This window comes from Osmerus mordax, chromosome 14 (genome assembly GCF_038355195.1).
Source record: "Osmerus mordax isolate fOsmMor3 chromosome 14, fOsmMor3.pri, whole genome shotgun sequence".
Classification (NCBI taxonomy): domain Eukaryota; kingdom Metazoa; phylum Chordata; class Actinopteri; order Osmeriformes; family Osmeridae; genus Osmerus; species Osmerus mordax.
This window is the reverse complement of record NC_090063.1, coordinates 12,360,102-12,380,015: the sequence shown is the minus strand read 5'-3', so window position 1 is coordinate 12,380,015 and position 19,914 is coordinate 12,360,102. Positions and strand designations below refer to the sequence as shown.

Below are 19,914 nucleotides of genomic sequence, written 5' to 3'. Positions count from 1 at the left end.
ATCCTGGGTTAACCACTTCCTGTCCTGTCCTGTGTAACCACTTCCTGTCCTGGGTTAACCCCTTCCTGTCCCTTTGTGTTCCAGCTGTCGTCTCTTGTCGTGGCCAAGAGCATCCTCCACCAGGTGACCGCCGCCCTGGCCGTGGCTGAACAGGAGCTCTGCTTCGAGCACAGGTACGTGCGCACACACACACACACTAACAGACACGGCGAATATGGTCTGTGGTTTCTGACGTTCCTCGGTGCTCCTCTGCCCAGGGACCTCCACTGGGGGAACGTGCTGGTGAAGCCCACCACGGAGAAGCAGGTGGTGTTCCTGCTGGACGGAACGGCCCACTGCCTGAACACCAGGGGGGTGTACGTCCGCCTCATCGACTACTCCCTCTCCAGACTGGAGATCGGTCAGTCTGCTCCCTTATCTCTCTCTCTGTCTTTAGTCCCTTATCTGCACATCCCTCTCAGCCATCCTCATGTTGTTCTGTCACTCTTTTGCCGTCTATGCTGCTTTTAATCTCGTATGTAGTCTGGGTCACCTCATGACTCACGGAACCGTGTGTGCACCGATGCTCACGATAACCGGTCATGCGATACACTTTTGTTGTGCGTGTGCAGACGGCCTGACGGTGTCATGTGATATCTCTGAGGACGAGGAGCTGTTCATGGGCCAGGGAGACTACCAGTTTGATATCTACAGGATCATGAGACAGGAGAACAGGTGTGTGTGTGTGTCCTGCTTCCAGCGTGAGCGTATCCACGACGACACACCACATCCCTAACCAGGTTAGCACACAGTCCATATCACAACCGTAACATGTGCGCTGTCTTGGCGTTCCTGCAGCAACGAGTGGAGCGCCTACCAGCCCCACTCCAACGTGCTGTGGCTGCACTACCTGTGCTCCAAGCTGCTGGGGATGAGGTACCGTGGGCAAGGCCGGGGGGCCAAGCAGGCCCGGGAGGACCTCACCGGCTTCCTCAACTCTGTCCTCCAGTACCGCTCGGCCATGCAGGTCCTGCTAAACTGCCCTCTGTTCCAATAAAACTCCCACATACTTTTGTTGTGTGTGTGTCTGTGTGTGTGTTTGACATCTGTGACCAGGCATCATGAGTTTGAAAGGAATTTGTGTTGTGTCTTCCTGGATGTTTGTATTGTGTGTAGTAGTGTACTTGTGGTATTGTATTTCTTATAAAAGAGTTGCAGTGCTAGTATTTTTGGTTCTTCTTATTGCTCTAAAAATAGTCTGATACAATGTGTGTTTATGTAGAGCTTTGCATTCAATAAAGTACCAGAAAATCTGAGAGCAAATTTGTCTGTCATACAGTATGTTATTCAAACATCCCAGTTCTTCAGTTAGGTGTGGATGACGCCATGGGAACAAGATCATTTACATTTTCTGTGCACTTTAGGCTGTTGTTGAAAGGAGTAAAAATATTAAACTTAAGACAATTACTGGAAGGCTTACTAATGCTAAGATACAAGATGAATAGAGCTAATGAAAGTCGACTGCATCTACATGCTTGTATCTTTTTTGCAGAAGAAAAGAGAAGGTTAAATATAAAACAAAATACTTTAATTTTTTAACATATACTTTTGCATTAAACAAATTCACTTTTGGTACTGTCAGTGTGTGTAGGTTCGGAAAAAAAGTTATGGGTCTTGTTAAAAAATATTTTTTTTTACATATGCAAAACGTTCCTTCCAACCTGACATTGCTTGGTAATGGCTTGTAAATACACTGGAAGAGAGGGTGCATCGGTAAACTGGTGCTGACTCATTTAGATCAGTCATCACTTCAAGGAGAGGAAGGATGGAAGGATGCGTGTAAGAGTTCTTTAAACAAGACCCGAGCGTATCTGAGTACAGGCCAAGCGTGTGAGAAGCACTTTTTGGTTGAACTTTGAGGCGATGTTGGCGAGATGGCATTGCTGGTGATGTGTATGTATGTGTGTGATTGTGTGTTTGTGTAAATGAGGCAATGGAGTATGTGTATGTGGCGCAATGCCGCAATGTTTTTGCTTCTGCTGTATTCATGTGTGTGGTTAGAAGGAGAAGTATTTGGTGAACCACTCCTGCCTCTGTGGATCCCCACTCTCTGGTCCAGAGCCACTCCCCCTCGGCTCCAAATATGGGCCTCTAAAAAACATTGAATAATAATAGAATAAATAAAGAATAGTCAAATATGAATTAACACTAATGACATTGGCAAACTTTCAAAGCTCCTCAATTCATTTCTGACCACTATCCCCGTGTAATTGCCTTCATTAGGGGTGTAATAAACATCCGTGCCCAAATACTGGTACCTGGTTGGCTGGCTGTGCTGGTGTGAGCGGGGCTCCTGCGAGGAGGAGCTGACGTAGCGAATTCCGGACTGAGCCGAGGGGCAGACAGGGAGGGGGGCGGTGGGGGCAGGGGTGAGGGGGGTGCAGGTGCGGGTGGCGTGGCTGCGGCCATGCTCCGGACCCAAGGACCGGGTGAAGGTGCGGGGGAGGGAAGGGGAGGAGTGCTGGGGGAGAGAGGCAGAAGCGTGCCTGTGGGGGAGGGAGGAGGAGGCGTAGGGGAGGGCGGAGGAATGGGCGGGAGCGGAGGAGGCAGAGGAGGGGTGGGGCAGCGTGGAAGAGTTATGGCGGGGGAGAGAGGGGGAAGAGGAGGGGGAGGAGTTGATTCGCGTTGGCGACTCTTCCAGGCGCCTCCTCTGCAACCCAACAAACAAAACAACATTTGATCAATTCTACGCAATATCGTTTTAACACTACGTCCAGGTTAGCAAGCTTACCCTAGTGGTCGGCGTGACACTCCCAGGGCGGGGCTTGTTGTCATGGATCCTGGGGGAGCTGTTGTCCCCGGTGACGAGAGGGTGGAGCTGCTGTTGATGTCGTTCCTCCTACAATGTGTGTGTGTGTGGCGGGGGAGGGGGGGGGGTAAATGTATATAGCAGGGCTTGAAGTGTGTATGTGAGTGTGTGTGTGTGTGTGTGTGTGTGTGTGAGAGTGTGTGTTGTCTCACCATCAGGCGTTTGATGAGCTGGTCCCTCTCTGCCAGTTTCTCCTGTAGTCTCCCCAGCTGCAGATCTTCACGAGGCTCTTTCCTTCTACATCTCTCCTCGCGCTCACGCAGTCTGTGATCACACACACACACACACACACACTCATTTTCACCACTGCACACACACCAGTATCCCATACTTTCTGTATAACACATAATATTACACTTCCCACACACGTATACACGTATATCAAACAGCAGATACACACATAAACACACACACACACACACACTGCTAATACACACAAGGTAATATTCACAACTCATGTTCAGGTTCCACAGTCTTCAACAGATTACCAGGAGTTTGTGCTCAGATTACATTTATCTCAGATTAACCTGGCTAGGATGCTCAGCAACACAGCGGCAGCTGGTAGTGTGTGTGTGTGTGTGTGTGTGTGCACCACTCACTCGGTTTCCAGGGCTACTATGCGTGACTGCAGGTGGGTTTGAGCATCGCTGTACTCAGACACTAAAGTCTGCATCTCCTTCCTGTGTTCCCTCCTCAGCTCCTCCAACTGTCCCCTCCTCCTCCTCTCCTCCTCCTCCTCCTCTTTCCTCTTCTCCTCCGCCTCGCCCCTGTGCCCCTCCTCCTCCCGCGTGGCCTCTCTCTGCTTGTGGGACTCCTCCAGTTTCTCGATCTCCTCTTTCAGCCGTTCCACCTCCTCTCTCAGTCTCTGGGCCTCGTCTCGTATCCTCACGTCCCTCCTCCTCTGGGCCTCCTCGCTCTCCTCGTCCTGTTCTCCCCCTGCAGCCTCCTCCTGCCCTGACCTGGAGGAGGGCACGGAAGCAGGAAAGAGTGAAGGGAGAGGGGAACAAGCCGAGGCGGGAAAAGGAGGAGAGAGGAAGGTGGAGTGGAATGAGGAGGAGGGGAGGGCTATGGTTTCTCTCCTCCCTCTGGTCTGTACCTGTCCTTCAGCTGTTCCCTCAGCATGGCGTTCTCCCTCTGCAGCTCCAGAACAGCACTGTGACTCTCATCCAGCTGGCGCTCAAACACCTGACACTGGTTCTGCTGTTTGAGGTCCTGCACGCACACACACACACACACACATGAACAAACACCTGACACTGGTTCTGCTGTTTGAGGTCCTGCACACACACACACAAACACACATGAACAAACACCTGACACTGGTTCTGCTGTTTGAGGTCCTGCATGCGCACACACACACACACACACACACACACACATGAACAAACACACACCGATGTACGACACACCGAGATGGGGAGGCTTCTATGGGTGTCTGTGAGTTACCTGTTGCAGGGCCATCATCTGAGTGTGTGTTTGTAGTTCAGCCTGTAGGTCTTCTATCTGCTGCATGTGTCTCTGGGTCATCTGTCTGCTCCATTCTGTGTGTTGCTGGGTCAACTCAGCACGTTGTTTATCTGACACACACACACACACACACATGCACACAGACACACACAGGCACACACACAGGAACATACACAAACACAAGACGGTTACAGAAAGGAAAATCAATGCTATGCTGCCCGTTGTCAAAGGTACCATGCTACTACGGCTGTTGCCATGGTGATAGTAACCTAGCTGGGTAAAAGTGCTTGTGCCTGTGTGTATCTGTGTCTGTTTGAGTGTTCTCTGTGTGTGTGAGTTTCTGTGAGTGTGTATCTGAATGTGTCTTTTCTGTGTGTGTACGTGTAAGATTGTGTGTACGTGTGTGTAAGTGTATGCATGTGTGTTTACTGAGTGTGAGTGTGTGTGTGTGTGCTACCTAGCTGGAGGTGATGCAGTGTCTGCAGTCTGTTCCTCTCTGCCTGGATGTCTTCCTGAGCCTGTCTCTCCAGGGCTTGCAGCGCACGTGCGTGCCTCTCCGCGGCCAGCGAGTGGGTTTGAGGCTCTTCCTGGAAACAAAGCAGCACACACACACACACACACACAATACACACGCACTGCATGTGTAGTTGCTCACCACAATGGAATTCACTGAGCTGCTAAATAATTCATTACACAGACGAGCCTTTGAAGGAGTTTTGTTTGTGTTTGTGATTGTGTGTGTGTGTACCTGCAACTGTTCCCTCAGTCTCTTATTCATCTCCATCGTCTCCTGCACCTCCTTCCTCAGCCTGTCAATCTCCGGGTTTCCATGACAATCATCTCCCGAACCCACCCTCTTCTTCTCCACCTATGACAGTGAGTCACTTCAGTCAAAGAGGAACTATTATCTGTATGATGAAATTATGGGATGTGGTCATATACCTGTAGCTTCAGATCAGCTAGTTGGGTCTGAAGATTGGATATTTGGGTCTGCAGCTCCTCCTCTCTGCTCTGACTTTGTTGGTTGCCCTCAGCAACGGCAGCATCCAGCTCTACCTTAAACTCTGCCCTGAGTCGCTCCTCACAATCCACCCTGGAGACACAAACACAAACACACACTCAAACACTCATAACCATCATTACTGTCTATGCTCGTAAAAAGGCGATTTGGTTCTACCTGATTCTCTCCTCAGAGTTCTGCTGGCTTTGTTCCAGAAGGTTCCTTTCAGTGTTCTGTCGACTCTGTTCCAGGACCTTTTCCTCAAGTCTGTGCTTGTCTTTTCTAAGGGCTGATATCTCCCTCTGGTTTCTCTCTCTTAGCCTTTCCGCCTCGCCCTTGGTCTGAGCCAATCGGCTCTGAGTGTGCTGCAGGTCTTCCTGTAGGCGGGAACAGTGAGGTCCGCAAAGGGGCGGGGTTTCACCGGCCTTACCTCCCTGGTTCTCTTGCTGCTGGATAGCGGACTCTAACCGAAATATCTGGATATACACACAGATATGCACACACATACACACACACATACACACACACACACACACAAAGAAGAGCATTTACATTTAAACAGTTTTGATGGCCAATAGTGAATATCATTGCTTTCGTACCTCTCACCTCATTGGTTGTCTTCTGCAATTGGGTCTGTAGTTCCTCCCTCTCCCTTTCCAGTGCCTGACGGACTTCCTCATTTCTAATCCTCTCTACCTCCAGACGCTCACACACCTTCAGACAACACACACACAGGATGAGGGATCAAGTGCATATCAAAACAAGGAAAATCTCACCTGGAGGAAAGTGGGAAAACTCGTAAGCAAAGGTCTGACCTCTTGACCTCTCTTCCTCTCAGCATGCAGTGCTTCCTGCGCGCTGTGCAGCTCGGCCGCGTGCCTCCGCATCACTTCCTCTATCGCTCGCCGCACCTGGTCCTTCAGTCGCTTCTTATCTTCCTCCGCCTGTTCCCTCAGGCGTTTCTTCTCCTCCTCCACCCTCCGCTGGAGACTAGCCCTCTCCTCGTCCACCCGTTCCTTGTTCCCATCCAACTGCATCCGGAGCCGCACCTTTTCCACCTCCCGCTCTTTCCTCAGGCGCTCTCTCTCCTCCTCCCCCTCCCTCCGCAGGCGTTCCTTCACGTCCTCCATCTCTTTCAGCAGTCTCCCTCTCTCGGCCGTCCATTCGGCCTGGAGTTTCTCCCTCTCTGTCTTCTCTCTCTGCAGCTGTTCCTTCTCCGTCTCCCTCTCTTTCCTCAGGCGCTCTCTCTCCTCTTCCATGTCCGCCTGCAGACGTTCCTTCTCCTCCTCGGCATGCTTGCGAACGCGCCCCAGTTCCTCCCCCTGGGCCCTCACCATCTCAGAACGCAGGCTGGCCAGGGCCTCGGCATGCTACACACACACACACACACACACACAGATCGGTGGTTCAAGCGCCCTGTGTGCCAGGAGCCCTGTGTGTGTGTGCGTGTGTGTGTGTGTGTGCTACCTGGCGTATCTGGCGGGCGTGGTCGTTGTTCCTCCCGCTGCCCTGCAGCTCCAGCTCTCTGTTCCGGCTCTGCAGACGGTTCAGGTGTCCTTTCAGTTCTTCCACCTCTGCACACACGCACAGCTCACAGCCACCACGGCTCAGCAGCTCCTCTGAGAGACACACACACACACAGGTACGCACACACACACGCAAAGGCACACACGTTTCACCTCTGACTGAAGCAACAAAGTTTGATTGTTTGACTGGCTTCGATCGATTGATAGTTGGATGGATGGATTGATGGATGGATTGATGGGTGAATGGATTGATGGGTGAATGGATCACCTGCTTTGTGCTGCAGCTCGTCCTCCTGCAGCAACAGCCTCTCTTTGGCCACGGCTAACTCCTCCTCTGCCCGCTTAGCTCCGCCCTCTGCCTCTGACACACGCTTGCGACCCAGCTCCAACTCCTCCTCCAGGTCCTAGAGAAACAGAGAAAGAGAAATACAGTCAGAGAGAAAGACTGAGAGGGGAAGGCTGAAAGGAAAGTTGGTTATGGAGAAAGGCAAAAAGAAAGCAATATGTTGGCTATGAAAAGTTACTGTGGCTAATGTGTCAGCTACATGGAGTTATAATGGCTTCCAGCCAGGGACTCTGCATCTGGGCTATCCGTGGGTGTATGTATCCCTAATGAGGGGTATTCATCCAGCCTGAGCTGCTCGTTAGCCGACAGTGATCAGAAAGAGAGCAGCACTTAGAGAAGACAGCCTGTGTTTAGCAGGGCCAGAACAGACAATGTTAGAGAGCCACATCAGGAAATGGGTGGATTTCTGGAGCGTGGAGTAGGGAGGGAGGGGAATCAGATACGTTTGTTGCAATGCATTGATTGTATCGTGGGTGTGTGTCTGTACTGTATGTGTGTGCGCACAATGTTTTCTCGTCGCTTTGTTGGAGGGCGTCGGTGTGTATCGGGGCGTGCGTCCTGTGGTGTGTGAGTACCTGGATCTTCTCCTGCAGCTTGACAGCCTGCCTCTTGCTTTCCATGAGCCTTTGGAGCTGTGTCTCCACCTCTTCCTCTGCCCTCCTCACCCTCTCCCTCAGCGCCGTGTGCATGCCTCTCTTCTCCTCCTCCTCCCTTTCCTCCCACTGCCGTCGCTCCTCCCTTCGCGCCTCTTCCATTCTCTTCCTCATTTGCGCCATCTCCTCCTCCATCTCCCTCGTCCGTCGCTCCCAGCCCTCCCTCTCTTCCCTCGCCGCCTTCTTCCTCTCCTCGTCCGCGCACTCCTTCTCTTTCCTCAGGGCCTCCACTTCTTGGGATAGGAGCAGCGATTTCTCCATCTCCTTCTCCCCCGTCCTTTTCTCCTCCTCTCCTTTCTTCCGTTCTTCATCTCTTTGCTTCCTCTCCTCCTCTCCTCTGTGCCTCTCCTCGATTCCTTTCCTCCTCTCTTCCTCGAGTGTCCTCCGGAGCTCCTCACACTGAGCCTCCAAGCAGCGTGTCTGCTCCCCGGCCTTCTCCAGTTCTGCCCCCAGTCTCAGGCCCTCCTCTTGGGCAGCAATGACCTTGGACTGGGCCTCCTGCCTCTCAGCCTCCGCATCCTGGAGCTTTTCCTCATACACCCTCCTCAGCTCTGCTTCTGCCCCACGCTCCCTCTCCTCAGCCTGGGCACGGTAGCTGTCAAAGTCAGCCTGCACCTGGAGGCACAGAGACCCATTTAGCACTCTCTGAAAGAAAGACAGCTATACAGAACCGTTTAAGACCCAGATTCAAAAACCTTTTCAGGTCAAACGAGCTTGATGGAACACACACTTACGCACACACACAGAAATCACAAATACCTGCGATCCAATCCTCTGATGCTCATCCAGAGATTCCTGAAGTTCGAGGAGGCGTGTCCTCAGGGCAGACTCCTCCCCCTCCTGGCATGTCTCCACAGCCACGCGGTGCAGTGTATCCTGGTGGGCGTGGCTTAGGGACTGTAAGGCCGCCTCCTGCTCCTCATTCTTAGTGTTGAGTGAATAGATCACCTGGGGGGCGGGGGGGGGGGGGGGGGGGGGAGAGAAGTTTCTGTTAATACATGTGCTGTATCTAAACCTGTGAACGCATCCTAAAATACAGTCAACCATTTCATAAGTACACAGCGTGAAATAACACCTGAATTTATTTTATGTGTTGATAATTGGGCTTGGCTGTACAATCATCCAGTGATAGAGACTTGGAGAGCCTAGAATGGGAGGGACGTGAAGAGAACAGCCTGCATGCCCCTCTTTTCACTCTATCCCCTGTTCCACGCACACAGTGTCATCATCTTCTATTACAGCCCTGACATCTCACTTGTCAGTATGCACATATGTGGTTGTGTGAGAGAGTGTGTGTTCGTGTGTGTGTGTGTGTGTGTGTGTGGAGGACACCGGGCGGGAGGGCTCATATTTTATCATGACGCCTCTCTGTCTGTGACACAGCCCTGCTGGACATTCTGTGTGTTTGTGTGTGTGTTTGTGTGTGTGTTTGTGTGTGTGTTTGTGTGTGTGTTCCCGCCTGTGAGTGCTTCTGTGTCCCAATCCCACTCTCACTCACTATGGCTTTAGTGTCAACACCCTCGCCCACGAGGCCTGTACTGTATTACAACACCTAATCCTTGACTCCGGCTAGCGAATGACATTGGCCCAAATACCAGCCCCTGAATCCCGCCCCTCTCCTGTCTCTCATGTAGCCTGTCGTCATGTCCTATCGGCTATCGGATCACGTCACTCCGTCACAAACTTTGACCTATGACTTAAGGGGAATAGAGTGACAAAGTATGACGTTTGGGTCTAAAAAAAGTTTGCATACAATATGGGCTATGTCTGTCTGTTTGATAAGTAAGAGACAGGGAGAAGGAGAGAGACACTGATTAACAGGCAGACAGGCACTAAAAAAGCACATTTATGACCGGGTATCCAGTGTAGAGATTGGATATCCACCTCCTGTCCCTCTCTGTCCGAGCGAAGCGGTAACTATGATTGGTTGTTGTATTGGCAGGCCTATCTGGATGCCCAATCCTTCTCTCCCATCTCCTCTCTGGCTATAGTAAATCCCTACCCCAGGCCGTCAGATCGATCCCCAGGGTCGATAATGTTATTTGTGTAGCGTTGGAGGCCAGAGGCCCTCCATATTGACAATAACTTAACAGTCAGCAAAGCGTGAAATTAATATTCTGTCTATAGTGGGGAAAAGCTTTGAGACTTTTGCAGTGAGATTTCTTTGTAGCGGAAAGAGATATGCGAATGGATTGTTAGTAGAGTACACCCTGTTAGACACACACCTACATCAGACTCACTGGTCATATACAGTTATGTCAGCCGTGTGTGTGTTAGTAGTTCTTTGTTGTGGATTTGATAGTAAGTTGGATCTAAGGTAATCAATCAGGTCAAAACCAACCTGCTGTTTTCTTCCTGTGTGTGTGTGTGTGTGTGCGTGTGTGTGTGTGTGTGAGCGAGAGAGAGATAGTACGAGCTTGGCTAGAACAGCTGCCCAACTTGTCCGTCCGTCCGTCCATCCCTCCCTCTCATCCGTTATGCCACGTAAACACACTCCATCCTGATCGTTGGTTTTCTTTACTCCACACTTCTGGACTCTAGCGAAGCCAACCTCAGATCAGGCACATAGACTAGAGGGGGACTTACCAAAGGGACTGCAGTGTAGGATTTGGAGGGGGGGGGTTAGAAAAACAAGTACGCAGAGTTAATGAGGGGAGGAGTACACCAGTGAGAAGTGGATGAGGGGTAAGTGGTGAGCACAAGGTGCAAGGGTGTGCTGAGGATAAGGGGGGTGCCGGAGGGGTGGAGAGGGTGCTTGAGGTATATAGGGTTACAGCCTATGACCCAGTTCTCCGTCTCCCCCAAACAGATAAAAGCTTGAGGGTTCATAGGCTCTCCCTGGGCCAGCCAGAGAAGGAGCTCGCGAACAACATCTCATCGAATGAAAGGGCTCATATTTCAAAAAAGGGTTTGCTTGTCTCATTTATGGCTTGGACCAATCAGGTTGCTGTCATGGACTGAAGCAATATGTCTAGGCCCCTGGAGTTGCAATCTCCAGTGAGATGCCCTAATGCGTTGTAATGGGGAGCTGAGAGCTTTGTGAGAGACTGGCAGGAGTGCAAGGTGAAGGTTGCCTAAAGTCACCCCTGATGCATACAGACACAAATGCTGACTTCACAATCTGTGTGTGTGAGATGAAACCTAGGCACTTGACTCACCTAGGTACCGTTCACACACTTTCGCACACCAAACACAGAGCAGAGGTGAGCCCTGCAGGGGGATGGGATGGGATAACTGCACTGTCATCAGTAATTGTCAGAATCGCCAACCTTCCCCCATATTCAAGCTTTAGGCTTTACGCTCTCACTTGCTTTCTTACACACACGTACACATTCACATACACAAGACATGCAGAACAGTGGATATATGGACACAATTACACACATCTTGCATAGAGGTTTACAGTAACAGTGCACACATACAGTATAAGCAAATAATCTCTGATCTATACTCTAGTCCTTTCTTGTTCTGAATCTTATCTCATGGAACTTGGCGTTTGCGATAACATAGAACACGGATTCAGAACTGAATATCCATACATAAAGTAGCTTGTATAGAAGCTGTTGTTTGCAAGCATGTACAATTTTCCGATGCTATAGCCTAACCATTATCATGCCTTGACGCCCGGCTAGTGACTGATCAGCTACCCATTAATCGATTTGTAGCTATGATTGCATGAGCTGTCAGTCGGATGGCTTATTAGTTGGATATCAACCGCAGTGATTGACAAGCAAGCTGGAGAAGTCGTGAGTTCAAGAGCGCGACACAAAATAAAACAATTTAATTTAAGTTTCTGTCTCGCAGCTTAATGTAGGCCTACAAATATCATGGGATGAGGCGGGGTAGGCTAATATTGGTGTTTGCTTGACAACAAAACTGCCTGTTATCCCATGGGCAGCAAAACCATGTTAGGGACTCAATGTATTGGACATAATGATGACTGTGACACGATCCAAAATTCAGCTGCGTTACAGGCTACATGGCGCGTAAATTCTCCGGTGATCTGTCTTACCTTGGTGAGCTGTGCTATCTTCTTGCACATCTTGCTATGCATCTGGTAGTCATATAGCTCCTGCTCGATGTTTTGGAACTCTGCCGCAGTCCCGTTAACAGCGCTTGGCCCTGGGGGCTGCGCCGCCTTACCGGCGCCCGAAGCCATAACCTAAGAGGGAACTTCCCGGGGACAGTCTGAATAATCCTACCAAATCGCAGAAAAATCCTCCAAATCAGACCTTGCCTATCAGTCATGTAAATCATTCCTTTGTCTGTAAACGTAAGACTCCCCTGCAGTGAATAGCAACACGAGCGACATGGTGCAAAACGTCTGTGGGGTTTCTCTCCTCGTGCGCTTGGTGGCCAAGTTTCCCCTCCGCTGTCCGCCCGGTGAACGCGGAGGTCACAGACTAGAATTCCATCGGGTACGAGCTCGCGCCGACAAACCCATCTCTGCTGACAGTCGTTTTTTATTCTAACGGTGAGCACTCGAGGATGAAGGCGTGCGTTACAACCACCTGTCTCGCGGCAGGGGAGGAGGGTGTGTGTATATGGAACATTACCGGAGACAGCTCGCGCGCACTGCTGCAGTGCAGCCCCGCCCTCCCCGTATTGATGTGTATCAACGATATAGCCTACAGTAGACTAGCCATTAACTAGTCATTCTCGATTGCCTATAATTTAATTCAATAATGCAATCAGTTCGTGTAGGCTAATTGGGATGAATGCATTCAAAACCCAATTATTAGTAAGGTTTGTATGCCCATGTGTTGCAGGACTGTCCAATTCCTGCAGAACCCGAGCGAACCCTGTAGCCTAAAAGAAAATGGGCTGGTTCTTTTGGGAATGAGATGGTTATGGGAATGGGATGCACACCCGTTCAGTGCTTCCGTGCTTACTCCTCAACGGCTACATTGATCTCAAAACTAACTTTTCATGACCCAAATTTGGGATGTAGGCTATATGCTTTTTTTTCTTAATGGACTGCCCTTCCCACGGGTGCGTTTGTCCTGACCTCGCTACAGCTGCCAGCATGAGAACAGCTGCGGCCTTGACAGCGCACAATAACAGACGGGTTGTAGACGCTGATTTAGATATGGCTATTATTATTTTTAGGGTAGGCCTATATGTCTGATCCCCCATTAATAACCTTCTGACATTCTCGTGAGCTTTTCAAATGTGATGTTACTTGAAATAATAAAGGGTATGTCACTATGACTCAGCCAAATTCGTTAAAATGCTTGAAGCTATCAGTGTTTATTATTTGTCATATTGACAATAATATATACGCCGATGCTATTTTATTTATTTTTCGGTTTATTATCCAACCATGAGAGCGATCTCAGAAGTGACTGGATGATGGAAGAGGGCGGACACTGTGACGTAGGCACGCAAAAACCCACTTAGGTTTCATTTCTCACGAGATCGACAGTTGGATTTGAAATCAGGCGGCAGCGGAAGTGGAGAAACAGCGAGCGACAAAAACAATAAGGTCAGAAGTTTTCTTTATTCCGTGAATAAATGCCGATTTATTTACACAGTGTACTACACAGTGTTCGTGTAGTTGTTAAACACCACTAGTGTAATAATGTTAAAGTAATACATGTGTAATGCCAACGCTCCTAATCACAACACATTGGTTTCTACTCGTTTTGTCCGGGGAGACTAGTCGGGGCCCCGCGGGTTGAGGTGTGGCTATTCTGTGGGCTATGTTAAAGGAAAACAACCTACTGTAGCGAACTTACGCTGCTCGGTGTTATTTTGTCTCCGTCGTTTTAGGTAGGCTAACTGTGGTAGCCTAGTAAAAGTGAGGATGGACTAACAGCTTTGTTTGTACCTTGCTGTTTCTAGTAAACTGAACCATTCTAAAGATGACGGCGGACAGTGAATTGGAGATCAAAGAGGCGTTTCAACGCGCCCAGAAGGGACATAACAACAAAGCTAAACTAGTGGCTAGCTTAAAGAACCGTTACGACAAGGTAAGTTAGTACGAGGTACTGATATCTAGCTCCCTGCAGATGCTTGTGGTTCATGTTGCCATGTTAAAGCAGTATATATTTTATATACCTTTACCAATTAATTTATCACAAGTTAATTCTGTCTTAACTTCAGTTGGAGGATAAGACCTTGTTCCACGACGAGTTTGTCAGCTACCTGAAGTACGCCATGATTGTGTACAAGCGCGAGCCGGCCGTGGAGAACGTCATTGAGTTTGTCTCCAAGTTTGCCACGAGCTTCGTGTCTCCCCCCAAGGAAGGCGAAGAGGAGGAGGAGGAGGAGGAGGAGGAGGAAGAAGAGGAGCATCCGTTCTTGAACTACATCTTCAACTTCTTGTTGGAGGTATTGCTTGCTTAAATGTGTTTGAACAACTGAAAACAAATGATCCACATAACCTCAGAGGCTTAATCCAGTTTGTTTCTGTGTGTTAACCATGTGCTATGGTCTCTTTCTCTGAATAGGCCCACAAAGCCAACAGCCACGCTGTGCGCTTCCGTGTGTGTCAGCTAATCAACAAGCTCCTGGGCAGCATGGCCGAAAACGCCCAGATTGATGACGACCTGTTTGACAGGATCCACCAGGCCATGCTCGTCCGCGTCACAGACAAGTTCCCCAACGTCAGGATCCAGGCTGCGCTGGCCATGGCCCGACTCCAGGAGCCCCAGAACCACGACTGTCCCACTGTCAAAGGTACAACACGCATGACCGCACAAACACAAACAGCTACACACATGGTCGTCAATACACACCCGGCGACGTCCGTCGAGAGTGTCTGCTGAACTGTCCGCTGACCTCCTTTCTGTAGCATATCTGTTGATCCTGGAGAATGACGCCAACCCGGAGGTGCGTCGAGCTGTCCTCTCCTGCATCGCCCCGTCCTCCCTCACCCTGCCCAAGATCCTCAAGCGCACAAGAGACATCAAGGAGAGCGTCCGCAAACTTGCATACCAGGTAGACACACACACACGCGCGCATTCTCTGACTCAGAGGACGCACGGTGTTACTGGCAGTCAGATCAATTGTAATGGGGTTTAAGGTGTCAGGATTCAGGGATGATGGTGCAGTGTGTCTCCTCTGTCACAGGTCTTGGCAGACAAGGTTCACATCAGGGCACTGAGCATCGCCCAGAGAGTCAGCCTCTTGCAGCAGGGCCTGCATGACTCTTCAGGTATTGTTTGTGTGTGTGTGTGAGGGGTCAGTTTAGATGCATTTATCTAGTCTTGCTGACTGTTTGCCGACCTTAAGTTATTGTATCCAACCCTCTGTGTGTGTGTGTGTGTTCCAGAGGCAGTGAGGGAGGTGATGCGCTGCCGTCTGCTCCCGGCGTGGCTGCGTCTGCTGCAGGGCGATGTGCTGGAACTGCTCCACAGGCTGGACGTGGAGAACTGTGCCCAGACCGCCCTGGAGATGCTCAGCGCCCTCTTCACGGTCACCCCCGCGGACGAGCTGCTGCAAGACCGGGTTCAGCTGGACAACAGGTACACACAGAGCACAACACCCTCTCTCTGCACGGGATGTTTGTCACTGTTCTCTTGGGTACATCTGGTATGGTGTTAATGTGTGTGTGTGTGTGTGTGTGTGTGTGTAGGAGGCTCATCCCAGTGGAGGCCCTGAGCTGTGAGAGCATCCTCTACTGGAGGGCCCTGTGTGAGTTTGTGAAGGCCAAGGGGGACGAGGGGGAGGAGATGCTGGAGCAGATCCTCCCAGAGGCGGCCATCTACGCTGACTACCTCCACGGGTAACGCAGCCCCCATGGGCAATAACCAGTACAGTTGTCTGTCAGCACTATCAGTCCTATTGTGGTTAGTCCGTAGTCAGTTTGCAGGCAATACAACTAATCTGGGGTTATTTAGTGTTAAAGGAACCAGAAGACCCTCAAGTTTGATCCTACTTAGGAGTAATAAATGAAATGGAACTCTGATACCTGATTCAATGTTTACAATGCTGTAGTCTGAGAGACTTATGTTGTGACCTCAGGTACTTGAAGGGCGTGCCGGTGCTGTCCGAGGAGCAGCGGGCGGACTTTGGTCAGCTGGAGATGGTCATGACCAAGGAGTTCATCTCCCAGCAGCTCATCCACCTGACGGGCTGCCTGGACACCAATGAGGAGGGGGGGAGGTGAGAGGGGGGAGAGCTTGAGGGCGGTAGAGCTTGAGGGGGGGAGGTGAGGGAGAGGTAGAGCTTGAGGGGGGCTGGGTTTGTCTCGTGTTCATAACGGACTGCTGTGCTTCAGGAAGCGTGTGGTGGCCGTGCTGCAGGAGATGCTGGGGCTGCCCCAGACTCCCCCCTCCCTGGTCTCCCTGCTCACAGAGAAACTCCTCGGCTTGATCTCGGACGACCACAGGCGCATCCAGATGGTGGGTCACTCGCACACGCGCATGAAGGGATAATGGAAACGGAGTTTGTGGAATACATTGTGATGTCTGTGTTTGAACGTGACAGATGGCGGAGGTCATCTCGGATGTCAGAGAGCCCATCGTGGCTGTGAGTGCGCCGGTGGACGAGAACGAGAACCGCAGGAAGCAGGTCAAGGTGAGAACCCCAAGGAACCTAGAATCCACCCCCAATCCAGAAGTTCTGTTTCCATCTCTTTTTTCTGTTCTCTACACATGTCCCATCCTTCTCTCCTGGTTCAGCCATTAAACTATAGATGTCAACAACTTCCATAAGCTGTAAATCCACTGCTTCTCCTTCTCTCTCCCTCCATTGCTAGCTGGCGGAGGTGAAAGTACGGATCCTGGAAGCCAAGCAGGCCCTGGAGGAGTGCATCACTGACCAGGAGTTCAGCCGCGCCGCTCAGTTGAAGGACTCCATCATCCAGCTGGAGAACCACAGGAACCAGATGATGCAGGAGGCCACTCAGAGCAGCCAGCCAGACAAGGAGACACGCACAGAGAAGGTGTGGGACACACGCACCCACAGCCATTGGCCATAGGCTGGCTACAGTTGAGTTTGTGCCCTTACTGTGTGTGTGTTCTCGCTCTCTCAGAGTGACCCAGAGACTCTGCTGAGGTGTCTTACCATGTGTGCGGAGCTCCTCAAGCTGTTGAGCATCAAGACGCGCATGGGACCCACTATGAGTGCCATCATCTCCTCACTGGTAATCAGGCTCATTTACATCTATATATCTAACATTAATGAGGCATATCTTAACATAAAGAGGCAGTCATCAGTTTCTAGCGCGATTATTTGAGATGCTCTTTTAACCCACCTCACTCTTCTTTTGTCTCCTCTTTCTCTTCTTTAACGTAATTTTGATTTTCCCTTTCTTAGATCCTGCCAAGCATAGCCAATGCCCAGCCAGCTGTTCGCAACATGGCTGTTGTGTGTCTGGGCACCTGCGCTCTCCACAGCAAAGAGCTGGCCAGCACACACATGGTGCTGTTGCTTCAGGTAACAACAAACACGCACTGACTGACTCAAACACGCACAAACACAGACTCACTCACTAACACCACCCTACCTCATCTCTGTGTGTGTGTGTAGATCGCCCAGCTGGACGAGACCAAAATCCGCATCAGCGCCCTACGGGCTGTCATCGATCTGCTGCTGCTGTACGGCTTCCAGCTGCTCTCAGCAAGCACCTCCCCCCAGCCAGCCCTGCCCTCTTATTCGCCAGATAGCCAGGAGGAGGAGCCAGGCCCGGTGGAGAAGGGGGAAGAGGACAACAGCACAGCCCAGTGCATCCTGAAAATGCTCTCTGACTTCCTAGACAGTGAGGTGTGTGTGTGTGTGTGGACTCTGTGTGCACATGCGATTGTCTTTGAGGTCATAATTGAATGTCTTACCTGTGTGTATGTTGGTATTTGTAGGTGTCAGAGCTGCGGACTGAGACGTCGGAGTGTCTGGCTAAGCTGATGTACTCTGGGCGCATCTCCAGCGCCAGACTCCTCTCCCGCCTGGTGCTGCTGTGGTACAACCCTCTCACCGAGGACGACACCCGACTACGCCACTGCCTGGGCGTGTTCTTCCAGCTGTACGCCAGAGAGAGCAGGTGTGACACACACACACACACACAGAGCAAGAACGTACATAACGAAGCGAACCACGCACCCCTGAAGTCTACAGAAGGCACAGTGACTATGCCTGTGTCCTCAGGACCCACCAGGAGTGTGTGGAGGAGTGTTTTCTGCCGACAGTGCGGACTCTGCTGAACGCCCCCGCTACATCTCCCCTGGCCGAGGTGGACGTCACCAATGTGGCCGAGCTCCTGGTGGAGCTGACACGCCCCAGCAGCCTCATCAGACCCTCCAACACAGAGGTAACCATGACACCAGCCTCATCAGACCCTCCAACACAGAGGTAACCATGACACCAGCCTCATCAGACCCTCCAACACAGAGGTAACCATGACATGGCCATAGAACAATAGTTTCTTAAACCCTCACTACATCCTTACTGGAACCCAGTGCCGTCATCAAAGCCTTGGCTTCCATAATGAAATAACCTTGCACCAGCCTGTCCAGGCCCAAAACAACCTGCAGCCTTACCATAAAACCAAATGTCAACATCCCGAGCTTATTCAAGGAAATTATTAGAGATACGACTTGCATAGACTAACTGTGGTCACACAGTAATGACAACCAGCACTGCTTGCCCTCAGGAGGTGTATGTCCATGACTACCTGGCGCTGCGTGTGTGTGGGGAGATGCTGAGGGACCCCACGGCCCCCGAGGTGCGTCTCTACGCCAAGGTTCTGAGCAGCCTGGAACTCAGCCCCAATGACACCACCCGGAGGGACCTGCTGTCCCTGCTGCAGCAGATCACACAGGTAAACACAAACATGCTCACTGACTTCATGGTCTGATGTGACCGACTACATTAATAAACTATCTTTTCCAAAACATACAAGAGAAATTTTCTTCTGGTTTTCCTTCCTTTGAACCGCTTCAAAGCCTTGGAGTCTGTTGTGAGGACGCTGTGTGCTTTTGGAGTCTTACTTTGTTATCCCACTTCTTACTCTTTCTCTCCCCTCTGCTCTCCAGGTGGTAAAGGATCGTATTTGCCTCCGTGCTGTCGAGAAGCTGATTGGCCAGCTGGTAGACTCCAAGGAGCAGACTGAGCTTCTCAATGCCACAGCACTACAGCCTTTAGATGTCAATGCTGACGGTACATAAATATATCCTAGCAGTCTGTTGCCAGCTTAACAGCAATTTGTATTTCTCCGCCCCTTGTGCCTAACAAGATTTCCACACAGCCCGTCACGGCTCTGTCGTAAAGCGATTAGCTACTATTATGGGAATATTACCAAGTGGATTAAAAAGTGCCGCCCTGTCAAAATGCAACGTTGTACCCTAAACCTGTGTTAATCTTGCAAGAAAACCACAGATAATCGTTTGTTTTGTCCTTCAGAGGTTGCCAGTGAAGATCCGTCCAAATCAGTCAAGAGACCCAAAAGAGGTAACTTCCCAGCATCTGAGGGTTAGGGTTACAGGAGCAAAGATCAGATGATCATTACATTTATTATGAAAAGAATTATATTTGATCAAATGTGTATGTGCAGGCCAGAGAAAAGCCACCACTGCCAAGGGGTCAAAGAAGCCTAGTAGAACAGCAGAGTCCTCGGAGGAGAGGTGAGTGTGAAATGTTACGCAACCTTCGCACCTGTATCTGACTTGCCTCTTTTTCTTTCGTGGCTCTCTCTAACGTTCCCCCCCCCCCCCACACGATTCCTCAGTGATGGGGAGAACGTTCCGGATTCCGTCCCGGCTGTTCGGCAGTCTCGTAGGGCCAAAACTGCTGCCCTGGAGAAGACCCGGCTAGACCTCAGCGCTCTCATCAACCAGGAGGCCAACACGTCATAGGTCAGACGTACTTCACGCTAGTCAACCATCCATGATCTCAGTACCACCTCAACTACATGTATTAACAACATGGTGGAAATGTAAGAAGTCGTTGGGCTAGGTTGGGGAGGGGTCTGTCTAGTAGTAAGAAAGTATGTTTTCATTTGTCATCGATCTTTTTTTTCTTAACTGTAATCCAAATGTTCTTTCTATTCAAGTTAAACTTTTCTATCAATAAACAAACTCTGAACAAATTGTGGTTTTGCATGCAGAATAACTTCAACTTCAGGTAATGACATG

General features: G+C 50.5%; 2 protein-coding genes across 2 annotated transcripts; one reads left to right on the top strand and one right to left on the bottom strand.

The window, feature by feature from the left end:
• Nucleotides 1–1,545: 1,545 nt before the first annotated feature.
• Nucleotides 1,546–12,109, bottom strand: fam184b (family with sequence similarity 184 member B). The gene is made up of 18 exons (XM_067250616.1): nucleotides 11,853–12,109; nucleotides 8,600–8,788; nucleotides 7,763–8,455; nucleotides 7,110–7,245; nucleotides 6,783–6,934; nucleotides 6,131–6,685; nucleotides 5,922–6,029; nucleotides 5,493–5,791; nucleotides 5,258–5,408; nucleotides 5,064–5,183; nucleotides 4,773–4,902; nucleotides 4,295–4,425; nucleotides 3,945–4,060; nucleotides 3,448–3,807; nucleotides 3,001–3,112; nucleotides 2,771–2,878; nucleotides 2,298–2,689; nucleotides 1,546–2,130 (listed from the first exon to the last, which is right to left on the bottom strand). Exons 1-18 carry the CDS (start codon nucleotides 11,997–11,999, stop codon nucleotides 2,037–2,039), a joined length of 3,993 nt encoding a protein of 1,330 aa, XP_067106717.1. The 5' UTR covers nucleotides 12,000–12,109; the 3' UTR covers nucleotides 1,546–2,036.
• Nucleotides 12,110–13,269: 1,160 nt separating this feature from the next.
• On the top strand, nucleotides 13,270–19,859 carry ncapg (non-SMC condensin I complex, subunit G). Its single transcript, XM_067249788.1, has 22 exons — nucleotides 13,270–13,325; nucleotides 13,685–13,812; nucleotides 13,946–14,173; nucleotides 14,293–14,521; nucleotides 14,637–14,782; nucleotides 14,915–14,999; nucleotides 15,117–15,309; nucleotides 15,420–15,569; nucleotides 15,809–15,949; nucleotides 16,065–16,188; nucleotides 16,274–16,363; nucleotides 16,545–16,730; nucleotides 16,821–16,931; nucleotides 17,105–17,224; nucleotides 17,318–17,551; nucleotides 17,644–17,825; nucleotides 17,930–18,092; nucleotides 18,435–18,602; nucleotides 18,817–18,940; nucleotides 19,184–19,231; nucleotides 19,335–19,404; nucleotides 19,509–19,859. Exons 2-22 carry the CDS (start codon nucleotides 13,705–13,707, stop codon nucleotides 19,633–19,635), a joined length of 3,027 nt encoding a protein of 1,008 aa, XP_067105889.1. The 5' UTR covers nucleotides 13,270–13,325; nucleotides 13,685–13,704; the 3' UTR covers nucleotides 19,636–19,859.
• The last annotated feature ends 55 nt before the right edge of the window (nucleotides 19,860–19,914 follow it).